General features: G+C 39.7%; 1 protein-coding gene across 1 annotated transcript in view; it reads right to left on the bottom strand.

Annotated features, from left to right (window-relative positions):
* Positions 1–20179, bottom strand: part of LOC106612930 (2-(3-amino-3-carboxypropyl)histidine synthase subunit 1) — a 177337-nt gene that overhangs the window by 16238 nt on the left and 140920 nt on the right. Inside the window, 1 exon segment of the mRNA XM_082956329.1 lies at positions 7030–7130. Within this exon segment, the coding sequence (XP_082812455.1) occupies positions 7030–7130 (101 nt within the window).

The following is a 20179-nucleotide window of genomic DNA, read 5'->3' as shown; positions in this document are numbered from 1 at the left end:
GGGGAGAGAAAGAGAGGAGAAAAAGAGAAAGGGGGAAAGAGACAGAAGAGGAAAACAGAGGGGTTGCTACAGGGAGGTAAAAGCTAACTCCAGTCACAGTCAAATCAAATCAAATTTTATTGGTCACAAACACATGGTTAGCAGATGTTATTGTGAGTGTAGCGAAATGCTTGTGCTTCTAGTTCTGACAGTGCAGCAATATCTAACATGTAATCTAACAATTCCTCAACAACTACCTAATACACACAAATCTAAGTAAAGGAATGGAATAACAATATATACATAAAAATATATGGATGAGCAATGACAGAGCGGCATATGCAAGATGCAATAGATGGTATAAAACACAGTATATACATATGAGATGAGTAATGCAAGATATGTAAACATTATTAAAGTGGCATTGTTAAAGTGACTAGAGATCCATTTGTTAAAGTGGCCAATGATTTCAAGTCTGTATGTAGGGAGCAACCTCTCTGTGTTAGTGATGGCTGTTTAACAGTCTGATGGCCTTGAGATAGAAGCTGTTATTCAGTCTCTCGGTCCCAGCTTTGATGCACCTGTACTGACCTTGCCTTCTGGATGGTAGTGGGTTGAACAGGCAGTGGCTCGGGTGGTTGTTGTCCTTGATGATCTTTTTGGCCTTCCTGTGACATCGGGTGCTGTAGGTGTCCTGGAGGGCAGGTAGTTTGCCCCCGGTGATGCGTTGTGCAGGCCGCACCACCCTCTGGAGAGAATTGCGGTTGTGGGCAGTGCAGTTGCTGTACCAGGCGGTGATGCAGCCTGACAGGATGCTCTCAATTGTGCATCTGTAAAAGTTTGTGAGGGTTTTAGGTGACAAGCCAAATTTCTTCAGCCTCCTGAGGTTGAAGAGGCACCGTTGCGCCTTCTTCACCACGCTGTCTGTGTGGATGGACCATTTCAGCTGGTCCATGATGTGTACGCCACGGAGAAGGAGAGTCCACAGTACTTCGGTGGCACTGTACTATCCTCAAAGCGGGCAAAGAAGGTGTTTAGTTTGGAAGCAAGACGTTGGTGTCCGTGACGTAGCTGGTTTTCTTTTTGTAGTCTGTGATTGTCTGTAGACCCTGCCACATACATCTTGTGTCTGAGCCGTTGAATTGCGACTCCACTTTGTCTCTATACTGACATTTCACTTGTTTGATTGCCTTGCGGAGGGAATATTGTATTTGGCTATAATCCCAGTCACCTTTCCATGGTTAAATGCGGTGGTTCGCGCTTTCAGTTTTGCACAAATGCTGCCATCTATCCACGGTTTCTGGTTAGGGTAGGTTTTAATAGTCACCGTGGGTACAACATCTCCTATGCACTTCCATATAAACTCACTCACCGAATCAGCGTATACGTTGATATTATTCTCTGAGGCTGTCCCAGTCGGGGTGATCAAAACAATCTTGAAGCGTGGATTCCGATTGGTCAGACCAGCGTTGAATAGTTCTTAATACGAGTACATCCTGTTTGAGTTTCTGCTTATTGGAAGGAAGGAGAAAAATGGAGTCGTGGTCAGATTTGCCAAAAGGAGGGCGGGGGAGGGCCTTGTATGCATCGCGGAAGTTATATAGTGATCCAGAGTTTTGCGAGCTCAAGTACTACAGTCAATATGCTGATAGAATTTAGGTACCTTGTTCTCAAATTTGCTTTGTTAAAATCCCCAGCTACAATAAATGCTGCCTCAGGATATATGGTTTCCAGTTTGCATAAAGTCCAGTGAAGTTCCTTGAGGGCCGTCGTGGTATCGGCTTGAGGGGGGGATATACACGGCTGTGACAATAACAGCGGATAATTATCTTGGGAGATAATACGGACAGCATTTGATTGTGAGGAATTCTAGGTCAGGTGAACCAAGGACTTGAGTTCCTGTATGTTGTTACAATTACACCATAAGTCGTTAATCATGAAACATACACCCCTGCCCTTCTTCTTCCTGGAGAGATATTTTTTCCCGTCAGCGCGTCGTACAGAGAATCCCGGTGGCTGTATCGACTCCGAGAGCTTATCCCGAGTGAGCCATGTTTCCATGAAACAGAGTATGTTACAATCCCTGATGTCTCTCTAGAAAGCAACTCTTGCCCTAATTTCATCTTCCTTGTTATCTAGAGACTGGACATTAGCGAGTAATATACTCGGAAGCGGTGAGTGGTGTGCGCGCCTCCGAAGCCTGACCAGAAGACCGCTCCATCTACCTCTTCTCCGGCGGCATTGTTTTGGGTCAGCCTCTGGAATCAGTTCAAATGCCCTGAGTAGTTCGGACAAAGGATCCGCTTCGGAAAAGTCATATTCCTGGTCGTAGTGCTGGTAAGTTGACACCACTCTGATATCTAATAGTTCTTCCTGGCTGTATGTAATAACACTTAAGATTTTCTGGGCTAACAATGTAAGAAATAATACATAATAAAACAAAATACTGCAGATTTTCCTAAGTACTAGAAACGAGGCAGCCCTCTCTGTCGGCGCCATTTTACGTCTATCTACTACAGCCGCTGCCTCTGAACGTGTCACCATTTCCCCTGTCCATTTCCTAGCAGTCCTCTGGGTGTAGGGGAACAGGAAGGAGAGCAGGGTGCCATGCTGATGCCTCAAGTCATGCCCTGTGAAGAAGACCATCAGTAAGTGAATAGAATCCTGATGACTCTCTGTGAATGGGGGACCCTGCAGTGAGCTGGGGTAGAGGGAGGATAGCCTCAGAAGCAGACCTAATTAGAGGGAAGGGGGGTGCCACACAGAGCTTGCATCCCAAATGGCACCTTTTCCCTATATAGTGCCCTAGAGGCCCTGGTCAAAAGTAGTACACCAAATAGGGAGCCATTTGGGAGGCAGTCAGGGACGAGCAGGGTTGAGGTGACCACAGGACCTGAAGGGTTCCCCAGTGTTCCCAGTGTGAACTAAGGTCCTGTCCACACCCTGCTACATTAGCTTCTCTGCTCCATTAGCCCCAGTAACAGTTAGCATGCATCCCAAATGACACCCTATTCCCTTTACAGCAAACGGCTCTCGTCAAAAGTAGTGCACAATATAGGGAATAGGGTGACATTTGTGATGCACCCTTAGGCAGATCTCCCTCCACCTATAAGGCTGCTGCCTTTCAATTATTCTAGCAGCCTGAACCAAGACTGGCAAAAACAATTAACCTCTTCTCTCGATATCTCAGGACAATGGACTAGAGTGAGTCACTTGAATAAAATAAAAAAGATTAAAACAGGAACGTTGATTGGCATATGGATGAAAAGGAAACGCAGATGATTTGCGGTAAAATGGCATTAGACATTGCAATGTATTTGCGATCCAGTTGATATAAGTGTGTGTGTGTGTGTGTGTGTGTGTGTGTGTGTGTGTGTGTGTGTGTGTGTGTGTGTGTGTGTGTGTGTGTGTGTGTGTGTGTGTGTGTGTGTGTGTGTGTGTGCCATATAACTACACAACGGTTCAAAACCAGCCTGGGGACAGTCTAATTACACACTTTAAAGTGTTTGCTAATGGTCTCTCTGTATGTGGAAGTGTGTGTGGTGTGTCACTAATGGGAGAGAAAGGCTGGGGGGTGGACCCTCTCTGCTGCACTGTGTGGGCTAGTACACCTTCCCTCTCTCCCTCCCTTCTCTTTCTGCACTCCTCTCCGCAGCCAGACTGTGCTGCCTTTGATTCTGTGCCCACAGGTAAGCACTGTCCCCAATGTGGGATCAGAACACAAACCAAACTTCCTATTTCTGTCTCCTTCAGGGTGTTTGTGTTTTTGTCTAACGCAGGAATCAATGGAGGTAGAAACTCTCCACCAAAACTAATTCCAAATACTGGTAGGCTAAATAGAGGAAAGTTCAGAAAATCACAACCAACACTGAGTTAGTTAGTCCAGTGGTTAAAGTATCTGTCTAGGCTAGTCATCTCCTGCTGTGGGCCAATCCCACTCATCTTGCTGAGCATTCCAGATTGACTTTTTTAGGTAGGCAAATCTCATACACCTAACTAACACCCCCCCCCTAGTCACTTCTAGCCCTCTCATACACAGACAAATGTACCACGCCTGCTTCTTTTAACCTGCCACCTAAAGACTTAGTCATGACTCCTGCATTTCCACAGACACTGTAATCAAAACACAGGTGTCAGGTCTGTGTAAATGCCTTAACACCTCACATTGTTTAACACCTCTCTAATTTGCAATGCAAACAGCCTCTAGGTTATGACAACACGCCCCTCCCAATTTGCCAGTTGTATAAAAGGGGTATACCTGCAAGAAAGTGGTAAATAAGGGGATGTTTGAAAGGGGGTCATATAAACATTGCCTTATATTTATTTTTTACATGTAATATACCGCATCTTCTGTCTGAAATGGGTATTTCTGATCAGGCCATTACTGGCCCTCTAACACCTCTGCAGAGCCACCTCAGGACCAGTCTCATTACCAGGGGTCCTGCTGAGAGCCTTGTAGCACTGAGATAAGCCCTGTAATGTCAGCCGTCACGCCATTCCTATCACGCCTTCCCTGCAACAGAATTCCTTTAATGTCATCACTGCGATGCCAGTCCGCCCTTTGGTGTCATATGGCTGAAACGAAAGGGATGACTATGTACTGACTGCGAGCCCTTTTGAGTCATCCCTGCTAGGTCAACCCTGTGAGATCATGAACTTTGTGTCTGTGCTGTGCAGGGGCGGAAACCCTGGGGGGGACGGGCGGGACACGACCCCCCCATCCTGGGAAAAATATGATTTGTCCCCCCCAATATATCACTGAAACATAACTATGTAATTTAAATAATATTAATAATACGCAATGAAAGCAATTGTGCTGATTATAGACACTTAATAGCTCGTTTTTAAGTTTCAAAAGATTGCGACCCCCCCACCCTTTGCCTCACAATGGTTTGATCCACTGCCAGTTCCTTAGCTTGCGAGGTAACATAGAGGTCGTATCTACTGTCTGAAAGGCACTCAATGCACGTAACTGACGTGAGGTTAATCCAGTCAATCGCGCACACACACTAGCTGAATATGCAGAGCTAGCGCGCAAATATTAACTATTAAGCTAGCTAGTACCTATTCCATTTATGTGGCGTCGTCAAAGATGGAATCTTTGCTATCGTCAATTTATTCCAAGATCAGCATGCATGTAAGTTAGTGCTTCAAAGTCCCTGTGATAAGGTTAGCGATAAACTGAACAGAACTACACTCTCTTCTACCATTGTTTTAAATATATTTAATGGTCTCGTTGCAAAAGCTAAATTGTCGCAAGGGAACTTTTATTTATATATTTTATTTCACCTTTATTTAACCCGGGTAGCAAAGATTATAGCAAACACCACTGAATTGGTGCTCGCTAGCTTTGCAAATTCAGCTATTGTTAGAAGCCAGCCAATATGAAACAAACGATTAAAATTACAAAAGGTTGCAGCATATGTTGTGTAAATGGTGAACTCATACAGCTGTCAACTCTTGTCACTGCAATCCGTTTCACATTTGCTAGCTACCTTTTAGATCGAAGCCCATATAGAATGATAGACGATAAGATGATAGAAGCCCATCTCCTACTGTAAATAACCTACATACTGTGTGTGTGTAGCCAACCAGGTAGAAAAATGGCAGAAAAATGGCAGAAAAAAGACATCAGAGTATTTTTCAGTACACCAAAACGCAAAGTAAGAACCCTAGTAGCCTAATATCTCAAAGACTAGTTGATAAAATGTTCATAAGAAAGAAATGAAATTCTAATGGAAATGTTTCACAATGATGTCATTAGGCAGAGCAGGCAACAGATGGCACACAGACAGCAGAGTTGGGGACAGATATGCAGGGACAGACTGGCAGAGACAGGGAGTCTCAGGTAAGTTTGTTGAGTCTTTGTTTGGCAACATTATGAAAGGTTCTCCATTTTTTTTTACTTGTAAAATAGGAACATAATTGGAAAATGCCATGGATACCCCCACTCTCAACTTAAACTGGTGACTGAACTAAGATTTGTTAAAGGCAATGGTATTGCTGTTGTGATTAGTTGTGTAGTTTTGGGTACCGGTAGTTAGGAGTACGGCAAACACCTTATTTCTTTGGTTCCTCAATATACATTTACCATATTAAACGTAGGCTATGTGTTACAGCACTACTTTTGGTGTCCCCCTCAGGAATTGCTCTTAAGAAAATGTAATGTAATTGTCCCCTCCAAAGTTGATATCAGATTTTCGCCCCTGGTGCTGTGACGTCTGTCAGAGCCATGACGCCGGTCAGCCCTGTCACACCACTCTAACTACTGACTGAGCGACCCCACTCTGGCAGCTCTCTGCATTTCAAAAGCACTTATTGTCCTTCCCTCCCTGAGTACTTCATCTGCGGCCACTGAGCTGTCTAAACAGGTGCCTGTGAATCGCCTCGGGTGAGGGGTGTGAATATTTTGCCGGTTTGAGTCGTGCCGGGCTTATGAATTCACTGTTGTGTGTAACTGCCTTGGAGTGGTGAGATCAGATCAGAGCCAAAAAAACAAGAGCAGCAAACAACTCATTTTATCATGCTCTCTCCCGTTTCAACACAACCTCCTCAACTACCTCCGCGTCCCCGATCTCTCTCCCTCCTTCTATCTCTCCATCTCTTTCAGACCTTCTGTCCCTCCTTCACCCACTCCTCCCTCACACATCGCAGTACTCATTACTCCACAGTGAGAGGCCAATCTGCTGAGTGTGTGGACTGTGGAGAATGTGTGTATTTGTGTCTCAAATATACAAATACACACTCCTCCTTTCCTTCTTTCTGCCAGACAGTCATAGAAAACAAAGCAACTGGAGCTTGAAGCACGAGCGGTTGACATTTCACTTAAGAAACTTTTGGAGTTTTCTATTAAAGACATTTATGACTGTGCCTCGCTGGATAACAGAGAGCCTTTCACTGTGTGTGTGTGTGTGTGTGTGTGCGTGTGTGTGTGTGTGTGTGTGTGTGCGTGCATGCATGTGTGCATGCGTGTGTGAGCGTGTGTGCGTGTGTGTGCATGCGTGTATGCATGTGTGTGGGCATGTGTGTGTGTGTGTGCTGTAGACTCACGCATCCACTAATGCCATCAGGTCCAGCTTGCTGGGGAAAATCTCAGACAGCAGCACTCGAGTGAAGGACTTGCCAAGAGACTCAAGCTTGGATTCCAGGTGCTATAATGGAGAGAGAAAGTGAGAGAGAGAGAGAGAGAGAGAGAGGGAGGGAGAGAAATACAAAGAGTGAGGGAGTAATGAGAGTAGGAGGACGTAGAGAGGGAGAGGATGGTCACATTAGCTTTGTGCCGAGTCCACATGGAGAACAAGTGTGTGTTTGTGCAGGTCTTGGACTCACAAGGGACCTGGCTATGTTGCCTGCCCATACTGCTACTACACTCAGACACTCAACGACACACACCCCCACTCCTCCTCCCTTTCAATAGATGTTCTGCTGTTCCAGTGGAGGGTCCTTCACAGGTCCTTTAGAGCTCCAAAGTCTAGTGTTTCTTAGTTAAACAGCTAATAATTACAATATGGCTAATTAACCCAACTGGCTCTCAATGATGGAGCCCAGCAACACTGGAGAAAACCACCCAATAACATCACTAGATAAAACACATCAACACCCAATAACATCACTAGATAAAACACATCACCACCCAATAACATCACTAGATAAAACACATCACCACCCAATAACATCACTAGATAAAACACATCACCACCCAATAACATCACTAGATAAAACACATCACCACCCAATAACATCACTAGATAAAACACATCACCACCCAATAACATCACTAGATAAAACACATCACCACCCAATAACATCACTAGATAAAACACATCACCACCCAATAACATCACTAGATAAAACATCACCACCCAATAACATCACTAGATAAAACACATCACCACCCAATAACATCACCAGCCAAAACACATCACCACCCAATAACATCACTAGATAAAACATCACCACCCAATAACATCACTAGATAAAACACATCACCACCCAATAACATCACCAGATAAAACACATCACCACCCAATAACATCACCACCCAAAACACATCACCACCCAATAACATCACTAGATAAAACACATCACCACCCAATAACATCACTAGATAAAACACATCACCACCCAATAACATCACTAGATAAAACACATCACCACCCAATAACATCACTAGATAAAACACATCACCACCCAATAACATCACTAGATAAAACACATCACCACCCAATAACATCACTAGATAAAACACATCACCACCCAATAACATCACTAGATAAAACACATCACCACCCAATAACATCACTAGATAAAACACATCACCACCCAATAACATCACTAGATAAAACACATCACCACCCAATAACATCACTAGATAAAACACATCACCACCCAATAACATCACTAGATAAAACACATCACCACCCAATAACATCACTAGATAAAACACATCACCACCCAATAACATCACTAGATAAAACACATAACCACACAATAACATCACTAGATAAAACACATCACCACCAAATAACATCACCACCCAATAACATTTCCAGATAAAACACATCACCACCCAATAACATCACTAGATAAAACACATCACCACCCAATAACATCACTAGATAAAACACATAACCACCCAATAACATCACTAGATAAAACACATCACCACCCAATAACATCACCACCCAATAACATCACTAGATAAAACACATCACCACCCAATAACATCACTAGATAATACACATTACCACCCAATAACATCACTAGATAAAACACATCACCACCCAATAACATCACCACCCAATAACATCACTAGATAAAACACATCACCACCCAATAACATCACTAGATAAAACACATCACCACCCAATAACATCACTAGATAAAACACATCACCACCCAATAACATCACTAGATAAAACACATCACCACCCAATAACATCACTAGATAAAACACATCACCACCCAATAACATCACCAGATAAAACACATAACCACCCAATAACATCACTAGATAAAACACATAACCACACAATAACATCACTAGATAAAACACATCACCACCCAATAACATCACTAGATAAAACACATCACCACCCAATAACATCACTAGATAAAACACATCACCACCCAATAACATCACTAGATAAAACACATCACCACCCAATAACATCACTAGATAAAACACATCACCACCCAATAACATCACTAGATAAAACACATCACCACCCAATAACATCACTAGATAAAACACATCACCACCCAATAACATCACTAGATAAAACACATCACCACCCAATAACATCACTAGATAAAACATCACCACCCAATAACATCACCACCCAATAACATCACTAGATAAAACACATCACCACCCAATAACATCACTAGATAAAACACATCACCACCCAATAACATCACTAGATAAAACATCACCACCCAATAACATCACCACCCAATAACATCACTAGATAAAACACATCACCACCCAATAACATCACTAGATAAAACACATCACCACCCAATAACATCACTAGATAAAACACATCACCACCCAATAACATCACTAGATAAAACACATCACCACCCAATAACATCACTAGATAAAACACATCACCACCCAATAACATCACTAGATAAAACACATCACCACCCAATAACATCACCAGATAAAACACATCACCACCCAATAACATCACCACCCAATAACACCACTAGATAAAACACATCAGCACCCAATAACATCACTAGATAAAACACATCACCACCCAATAACATCACTAGATAAAACACATCACCACCCAATAACATCACCAGATAAAACACACCACCACCCAATAACATCACTAGATAAAACACATCACCACTCAATAACATCACTAGACAAAACACATCACCACCCAATAACATCACTAGATAAAACACATCACCACCCAATAACATCACTAGATAAAACACATCACCACCCAATAACATCACTAGATAAAACACATCACCACCCATTAACATCACTAGATAAAACACATCACCACCCAATAACATCACTAGATAAAACACATCACCACACAATAACATCACTAGATAAAACACATCACCACCCAATAACATCACTAGATAAAACATCACCACCCAATAACATCACTAGATAAAACACATCACCACCCAATAACATCACCACCCAATAACATCACTAGATAAAACACACCACCACCCAATAACATCACTAGATAAAACACATCACCACCCAATAACATCACTAGATAAAACACATCACCACCCAATAACATCACTAGATAAAACACATCACTAGATAAAACACATCACCACCCAATAACATCACTAGATAAAACACATCACCACCCAATAACATCACCACCGAATAACATCACTAGATAAAACACATCACCACCCAATAACATCACTAGATAAAGCACATCACCACCCAATAACATCACTAGATAAAACATCACCACCCAATAACATCACTAGATAAAACACATCACCACCCAATAACATCACTAGATAAAACACATCACCACCCAATAACATCACTAGATAAAACACATCACCACCCAATAACATCACTAGATAAAACACATCACCACCCAATAACATCACTAGATAAAATACATCACCACCCAATAACATCACTAGATAAAACACATCACCACCCAATAACATCACTAGATAAAACACATCACCACCCAATAACATCACCACCCAATAACATCACTAGATAAAACACATCACCACCCAATAACATCACTAGATAAAACACATCACCACCCAATAACATCACTAGATAAAACACATCACCACCCAATAACATCACTAGATAAAACACATCACCACCCAATAACATCACTAGATAAAACACATCACCACCCAATAACATCACTAGATAAAACACATCACCACCCAATGACATCACCAGATAAAACACATCAACACCCAATAACATCACTAGATAAAACACATCACCACCCAATAACATCACTAGATAAAACACATCAGCACCCAATAACATCACTAGATAAAACACATCACCACCCAATAACATCACTAGATAAAACACATCACCACCCAATAACATCACCAGATAAAACACACCACCACCCAATAACATCACTAGATAAAACACATCACCACTCAATAACATCACTAGACAAAACACATCACCACCCAATAACATCACTAGATAAAACACATCACCACCCAATAACATCACTAGATAAAACACATCACCACCCAATAACATCACTAGATAAAACACATCACCACCCAATAACATCACTAGATAAAACACATCACCACCCAATAACATCACTAGATAAAACACATCACCACACAATAACATCACTAGATAAAACACATCACCACCCAATAACATCACTAGATAAAACACATCACCACCCAATAACATCACTAGATAAAACACATCACCACCCAATAACATCACCACCCAATAACATCACTAGATAAAACACATCACCACCCAATAACATCACTAGATAAAACACATCACCACCCAATAACATCACTAGATAAAACACATCACCACCCAATAACATCACTAGATAAAACACATCACTAGATAAAACACATCACCACCCAATAACATCACTAGATAAAACACATCACCACCCAATAACATCACCACCGAATAACATCACTAGATAAAACACATCACCACCCAATAACATCACTAGATAAAGCACATCACCACCCAATAACATCACTAGATAAAACACATCACCACCCAATAACATCACTAGATAAAACACATAACCACCCAATAACATCACTAGATAAAACACATCACCACCCAATAACATCACTAGATAAAACACATCACCACCCAATAACATCACTAGATAAAACACATCACCACCCAATAACATCACTAGATAAAACACATAACCACCCAATAACATCACTAGATAAAACACATCATCACCCAATAACATCACTAGATAAAACACATAACCACACAATAACATCACTAGATAAAACACATCACCACCCAATAACATCACTAGATAAAACACATAACCACCCAATAACATCACTAGATAAAACACATCACCACCCAATAACATCACTAGATAAAACATCACCACCCAATAACATCACTAGATAAAACACATCACCACCCAATAACATCACTAGATAAACACATCACCACCCAATAACATCACTAGATAAAACACATCACCACCCAATAACATCACTAGATAAAACACATCACCACCCAATAACATCACTAGATAAAACACATCACCACCCAATAACATCACTAGATAAAACACATAACCACACAATAACATCACTAGATAAAACACATCACCACCCAATAACATCACTAGATAAAACACATCACCACCCAATAACATCACTAGATAAAACACATAACCACACAATAACATCACTAGATAAAACACATAACCACCCAATAACATCACTAGATAAAACACATCACCACCCAATAACATCACTAGATAAAACACATAACCACACAATAACATCACTAGATAAAACACATAACCACCCAATAACATCACTAGATAAAACACATCACCACCCAATAACATCACTAGATAAAACATCACCACCCAATAACATCACTAGATAAAACACATCACCACCCAATAACATCACTAGATAAAACACATCACCACCCAATAACATCACTAGATAAAATACATCACCACCCAATAACATCACCAGATAAAACACATCACCACCCAATAACATCACCAGATAAAACACATCACCACCCAATAACATCACCAGATAAAACACATCACCACCCAATAACATCACTAGATAAAACACATCACCACCCAATAACATCACCAGATAAAACACATCACCACCCAATAACATCACTAGATAAAACACATCACCACCCAATAACATCACCAGATAAAACACAACACCACCCAATAACATCACTAGATAAAACATCACCACCCAATAACATCACTAGATAAAACACATCACCACCCAATAACATCACTAGATAAAACACATCACCACCCAATAACATCACTAGATAAAACACATCACCACCCAATAACATCACCACCCAAAACACATCACCACCCAATAACATCACTAGATAAAACACATCACCACCCAATAACATCACCACCCAATAACATCACTAGATAAAACACATCACCACCCAATAACATCACTAGATAAAACACATCACCACCCAATAACATCACTAGATAAAACACATCACCACCCAATAACATCACTAGATAAAACACATCACCACCCAATAACATCACTAGATAAAACACATCACCACCCAATAACATCACTAGATAAAACACATCACCACCCAATGACATCACCAGATAAAACACATCAACACCCAATAACATCACTAGATAAAACACATCACCACCCAATAACATCACTAGATAAAACACATCACCACCCAATAACATCATGACCCAATAACATCACTAGATAAAACACATCACCACCCAATAACATCACTAGATAAAACACATCACCACCCAATAACATCACTAGATAAAACACATCACCACCCAATAACATCACTAGATAAAACACATCACCACCCAATAACATCACTAGATAAAAAACATCACCACCCAATAACATCACTAGATAAAACACATCACCACCCAATAACATCACTAGATAAAACACATCACCACCCAATAACATCACTAGATAAAACACATCACCACCCAATAACATCACTAGATAAAACACATCACCACCCAATAACATCACTAGATAAAACACATCACCACCCAATAACATCACTAGATAAAACACATCACCACCCAATAACATCACTAGATAAAACACATCACCACCCAATAACATCACTAGATAAAACACATCACCACCCAATAACATCACTAGATAAAACACATCAACACCCAATAACATCACTAGATAAAACACATCACCACCCAATAACATCACTAGATAAAACACATCAGCACCCAATAACATCACTAGATAAAACACATCACCACCCAATAACATCACTAGATAAAACACATCACCACCCAATAACATCACCAGATAAAACACACCACCACCCAATAACATCACTAGATAAAACACATCACCACTCAATAACATCACTAGACAAAACACATCACCACCCAATAACATCACTAGATAAAACACATCACCACCCAATAACATCACTAGATAAAACACATCACCACCCAATAACATCACTAGATAAAACACATCACCACCCATTAACATCACTAGATAAAACACATCACCACCCAATAACATCACTAGATAAAACACATCACCACACAATAACATCACTAGATAAAACACATCACCACCCAATAACATCACTAGATAAAACATCACCACCCAATAACATCACTAGATAAAACACATCACCACCCAATAACATCACCACCCAATAACATCACTAGATAAAACACACCACCACCCAATAACATCACTAGATAAAACACATCACCACCCAATAACATCACTAGATAAAACACATCACCACCCAATAACATCACTAGATAAAACACATCACTAGATAAAACACATCACCACCCAATAACATCACTAGATAAAACACATCACCACCCAATAACATCACCACCGAATAACATCACTAGATAAAACACATCACCACCCAATAACATCACTAGATAAAGCACATCACCACCCAATAACATCACTAGATAAAACACATAACCACCCAATAACATCACTAGATAAAACACATCACCACCCAATAACATCACTAGATAAAACACATCACCACCCAATAACATCACTAGATAAAACACATCACCACCCAATAACATCACTAGATAAAACACATCACCACCCAATAACATCACTAGATAAAACACATCACCACCCAATAACATCACTAGATAAAACACATCACCACCCAATAACATCACTAGATAAAACACATAACCACACAATAACATCACTAGATAAAACACATCACCACCCAATAACATCACTAGATAAAACACATCACCACCCAATAACATCACTAGATAAAACACATCACCACCCAATAACATCACTAGATAAAACATCACCACCCAATAACATCACTAGATAAAACACATCACCACCCAATAACATCACTAGATAAAACACATCACCACCCAATAACATCACTAGATAAAACACATCACCACCCAATAACATCACTAGATAAAACACATCACCACCCAATAACATCACTAGATAAAACACATCACCACCCAATAACATCACTAGATAAAACACATAACCACACAATAACATCACTAGATAAAACACATCACCACCCAATAACATCACTAGATAAAACACATCACCACCCAATAACATCACTAGATAAAACACATAACCACACAATAACATCACTAGATAAAACACATAACCACCCAATAACATCACTAGATAAAACACATCATCACCCAATAACATCACTAGATAAAACACATAACCACACAATAACATCACTAGATAAAACACATAACCACCCAATAACATCACTAGATAAAACACATCACCACCCAATAACATCACTAGATAAACACATCACCACCCAATAACATCACTAGATAAAACACATCACCACCCAATAACATCACTAGATAAAACACATCACCACCCAATAACATCACTAGATAAAACACATCACCACCCAATAACATCACCAGATAAAACACATCACCACCCAATAACATCACTAGATAAAACACATCACCACCCAATAACATCACTAGATAAAACACATCACCACCCAATAACATCACTAGATAAAACACATCACCACCCAATAACATCACCAGATAAAACACATCACCACCCAATAACATCACTAGATAAAACACATCACCACCCAATAACATCACCAGATAAAACACAACACCACCCAATAACATCACTAGATAAAACATCACCACCCAATAACATCACTAGATAAAACACATCACCACCCAATAACATCACTAGATAAAACACATCACCACCCAATAACATCACTAGATAAAACACATCACCACCCAATAACATCACCACCCAAAACACATCACCACCCAATAACATCACTAGATAAAACACATCACCACCCAATAACATCACCACCCAATAACATCACTAGATAAAACACATCACCACCCAATAACATCACTAGATAAAACACATCACCACCCAATAACATCACTCGATAAAACACATCACCACCCAATAACATCACTAGATAAAACACATCACCACCCAATAACATCACTAGATAAAACACATCACCACCCAATAACATCACTAGATAAAACACATCACCACCCAATGACATCACCAGATAAAACACATCAACACCCAATAACATCACTAGATAAAACACATCACCACCCAATAACATCACTAGATAAAACACATCACCACCCAATAACATCACGACCCAATAACATCACTAGATAAAACACATCACCACCCAATAACATCACTAGATAAAACACATCACCACCCAACAACATCACTAGATAAAACACATCACCACCCAATAACATCACTAGATAAAACACATCACCACCCAATAACATCACTAGATAAAAAACATCACCACCCAATAACATCACTAGATAAAACACATCACCACCCAATAACATCACTAGATAAAACACATCACCACCCAATAACATCACCACCCAATAACATCACTAGATAAAACACATCACCACCCAATAACATCACCACACAATAACATCACTAGATAAAACACATAACCACACAATAACATCACTAGATAAAACATCACCACCCAATAACATCACCAGATAAAACACATAACCACACAATAACATCACTAGATAAAACATCACCACCCAATAACATCACTAGATAAAACACATAACCACCCAATAACATCACTAGATAAAACACATAACCACCCAATAACATCACTAGATAAAACACATCACCACCCAATAACATCACTAGATAAAACACATAACCACACAATAACATCACTAGATAAAACACATAACCACCCAATAACATCACTAGATAAAACACATCATCACCCAATAACATCACTAGATAAAACACATAACCACACAATAACATCACTAGATAAAACACATCACCACCCAATAACATCACTAGATAAAACACATAACCACCCAATAACATCACTAGATAAAACACATCACCACCCAATAACATCACTAGATAAAACATCACCACCCAATAACATCACTAGATAAAACACATCACCACCCAATAACATCACTAGATAAAACACATCACCACCCAATAACATCACTAGATAAAACACATCACCACCCAATAACATCACTAGATAAAACACATCACCACCCAATAACATCACTAGATAAAACACATCACCACCCAATAACATCACTAGATAAAACACATAACCACACAATAACATCACTAGATAAAACACATCACCACCCAATAACATCACTAGATAAAACACATCACCACCCAATAACATCACTAGATAAAACACATCACCACCCAATAACATCACTAGATAAAACACATCACCACCCAATAACATCACCACACAATAACTTCACTAGATAAAACACATCACCACCCAATAACATCACTAGATAAAACACATCACCACCCAATAACATCACTAGATAAAACACATAACCACACAATAACATCACTAGATAAAACACATCACCACCCAATAACATCACTAGATAAAACACATCACCACCCAATAACATCACTAGATAAAACACATCACCACCCAATAACATCACTAGATAAAACACATCACCACCCAATAACATCACCAGATAAAACACATCACCACCCAATAACATCACCAGATAAAACACATCACCACCCAATAACATCACTAGATAAAACACATCACCACCCAATAACATCACTAGATAAAACACATCACCACCCAATAACATCACTAGATAAAACACATCACCACCCAATAACATCACTAGATAAAACACATCACCACCCAATAACATCACCAGATAAAACACATCACCACCCAATAACATCACTAGATAAAACATCACCACCCAATAACATCACTAGATAAAACACATCACCACCCAATAACATCACTAGATAAAACACATCACCACCCAATAACATCACTAGATAAAACATAATCACCACCCAATAACATCACCACCCAAAACACATCACCACCCAATAACATCACTAGATAAAACACGTCACCACCCAATAACATCACCACCCAATAACATCACTAGATAAAACACATCACCACCCAATAACATCACTCGATAAAACACATCACCACCCAATAACATCACTAGATAAAACACATCACCACCCAATAACATCACTAGATAAAACACATCATCACCCAATAACATCACCACCCAATAACATCACTAGATAAAACACATCACCACCCAATGACATCACCAGATAAAACACATCAACACCCAATAACATCACTAGATAAAACACATCACCACCCAATAACATCACTAGATAAAACACATCACCACCCAATAACATCACTAGATAAAACACATCACCACCCAATAACATCACTAGATAAAACACATCACCACCCAATAACATCACTAGATAAAACACATCACCACCCAATAACATCACTAGATAAAACACATCACCACCCAATAACATCACCACCCAATAACATCACTAGATAAAACACATCACCACCCAATAACATCACTAGATAAAACACATCACCACCCAATAACATCACTAGATAAAACACATCACCACCCAATAACATCACCACCCAATAACATCACTAGATAAAACACATCACCACCCAATAACATCACTAGATAAAACACATAACCACACAATAACATCACTAGATAAAACACATCACCACCCAATAACATCACTAGATAAAACACATCACCACCCAATAACATCACTAGATAAAACACATCACCACCCAATAACATCACTAGATAAAACATCACCACCCAATAACATCACTAGATAAAACACATCACCACCCAATAACATCACTAGATAAAACACATCACCACCCAATAACATCACTAGATAAAACACATCACCACCCAATAACATCACTAGATAAAACACATAACCACACAATAACATCACTAGATAAAACACATCACCACCCAATAACATCACTAGATAAAACACATCACCACCCAATAACATCACTAGATAAAACACATCACCACCCAATAACATCACTAGATAAAACACATCACCACCCAATAACATCACCACACAATAACATCACTAGATAAAACACATCACCACCCAATAACATCACTAGATAAAACACATCACCACCCAATAACATCACTAGATAAAACACATAACCACCCAATAACATCACTAGATAAAACACATCACCACCCAATAACATCACTAGATAAAACACATCACCACCCAATAACATCACTAGATAAAACACATCACCACCCAATAACATCACTAGATAAAACACATCACCACCCAATAACATCACCAGATAAAACACATCACCACCCAATAACATCACCAGATAAAACACATCACCACCCAATAACATCACTAGATAAAACACATCACCACCCAATAACATCACTAGATAAAACACATCACCACCCAATAACATCACTAGATAAAACACATCACCACCCAATAACATCACTAGATAAAACACATCACCACCCAATAACATCACCAGATAAAACATCACCACCCAATAACAACACTAGATAAAACATCACCACCCAATAACATCACTAGATAAAACACATCACCACCCAATAACATCACTAGATAAAACACATCACCACCCAATAACATCACTAGATAAAACACATCACCACCCAATAACATCACCACCCAAAACACATCACCACCCAATAACATCACTAGATAAAACACGTCACCACCCAATAACATCACCACCCAATAACATCACTAGATAAAACACATCACCACCCAATAACATCACTCGATAAAACACATCACCACCCAATAACATCACTAGATAAAACACATCACCACCCAATAACATCACTAGATAAAACACATCATCACCCAATAACATCACCACCCAATAACATCACTAGATAAAACACATCACCACCCAATGACATCACCAGATAAAACACATCAACACCCAATAACATCACTAGATAAAACACATCACCACCCAATAACATCA

The sequence above is a fragment of the Salmo salar genome, chromosome 09 (genome assembly GCF_965601325.2).
Source record: "Salmo salar chromosome 09, fSalSal1, whole genome shotgun sequence".
In the NCBI taxonomy this organism is placed as follows: Eukaryota; Metazoa; Chordata; class Actinopteri; order Salmoniformes; family Salmonidae; genus Salmo; species Salmo salar.
This window is presented reverse-complemented; position numbering and strand designations above follow the sequence as displayed.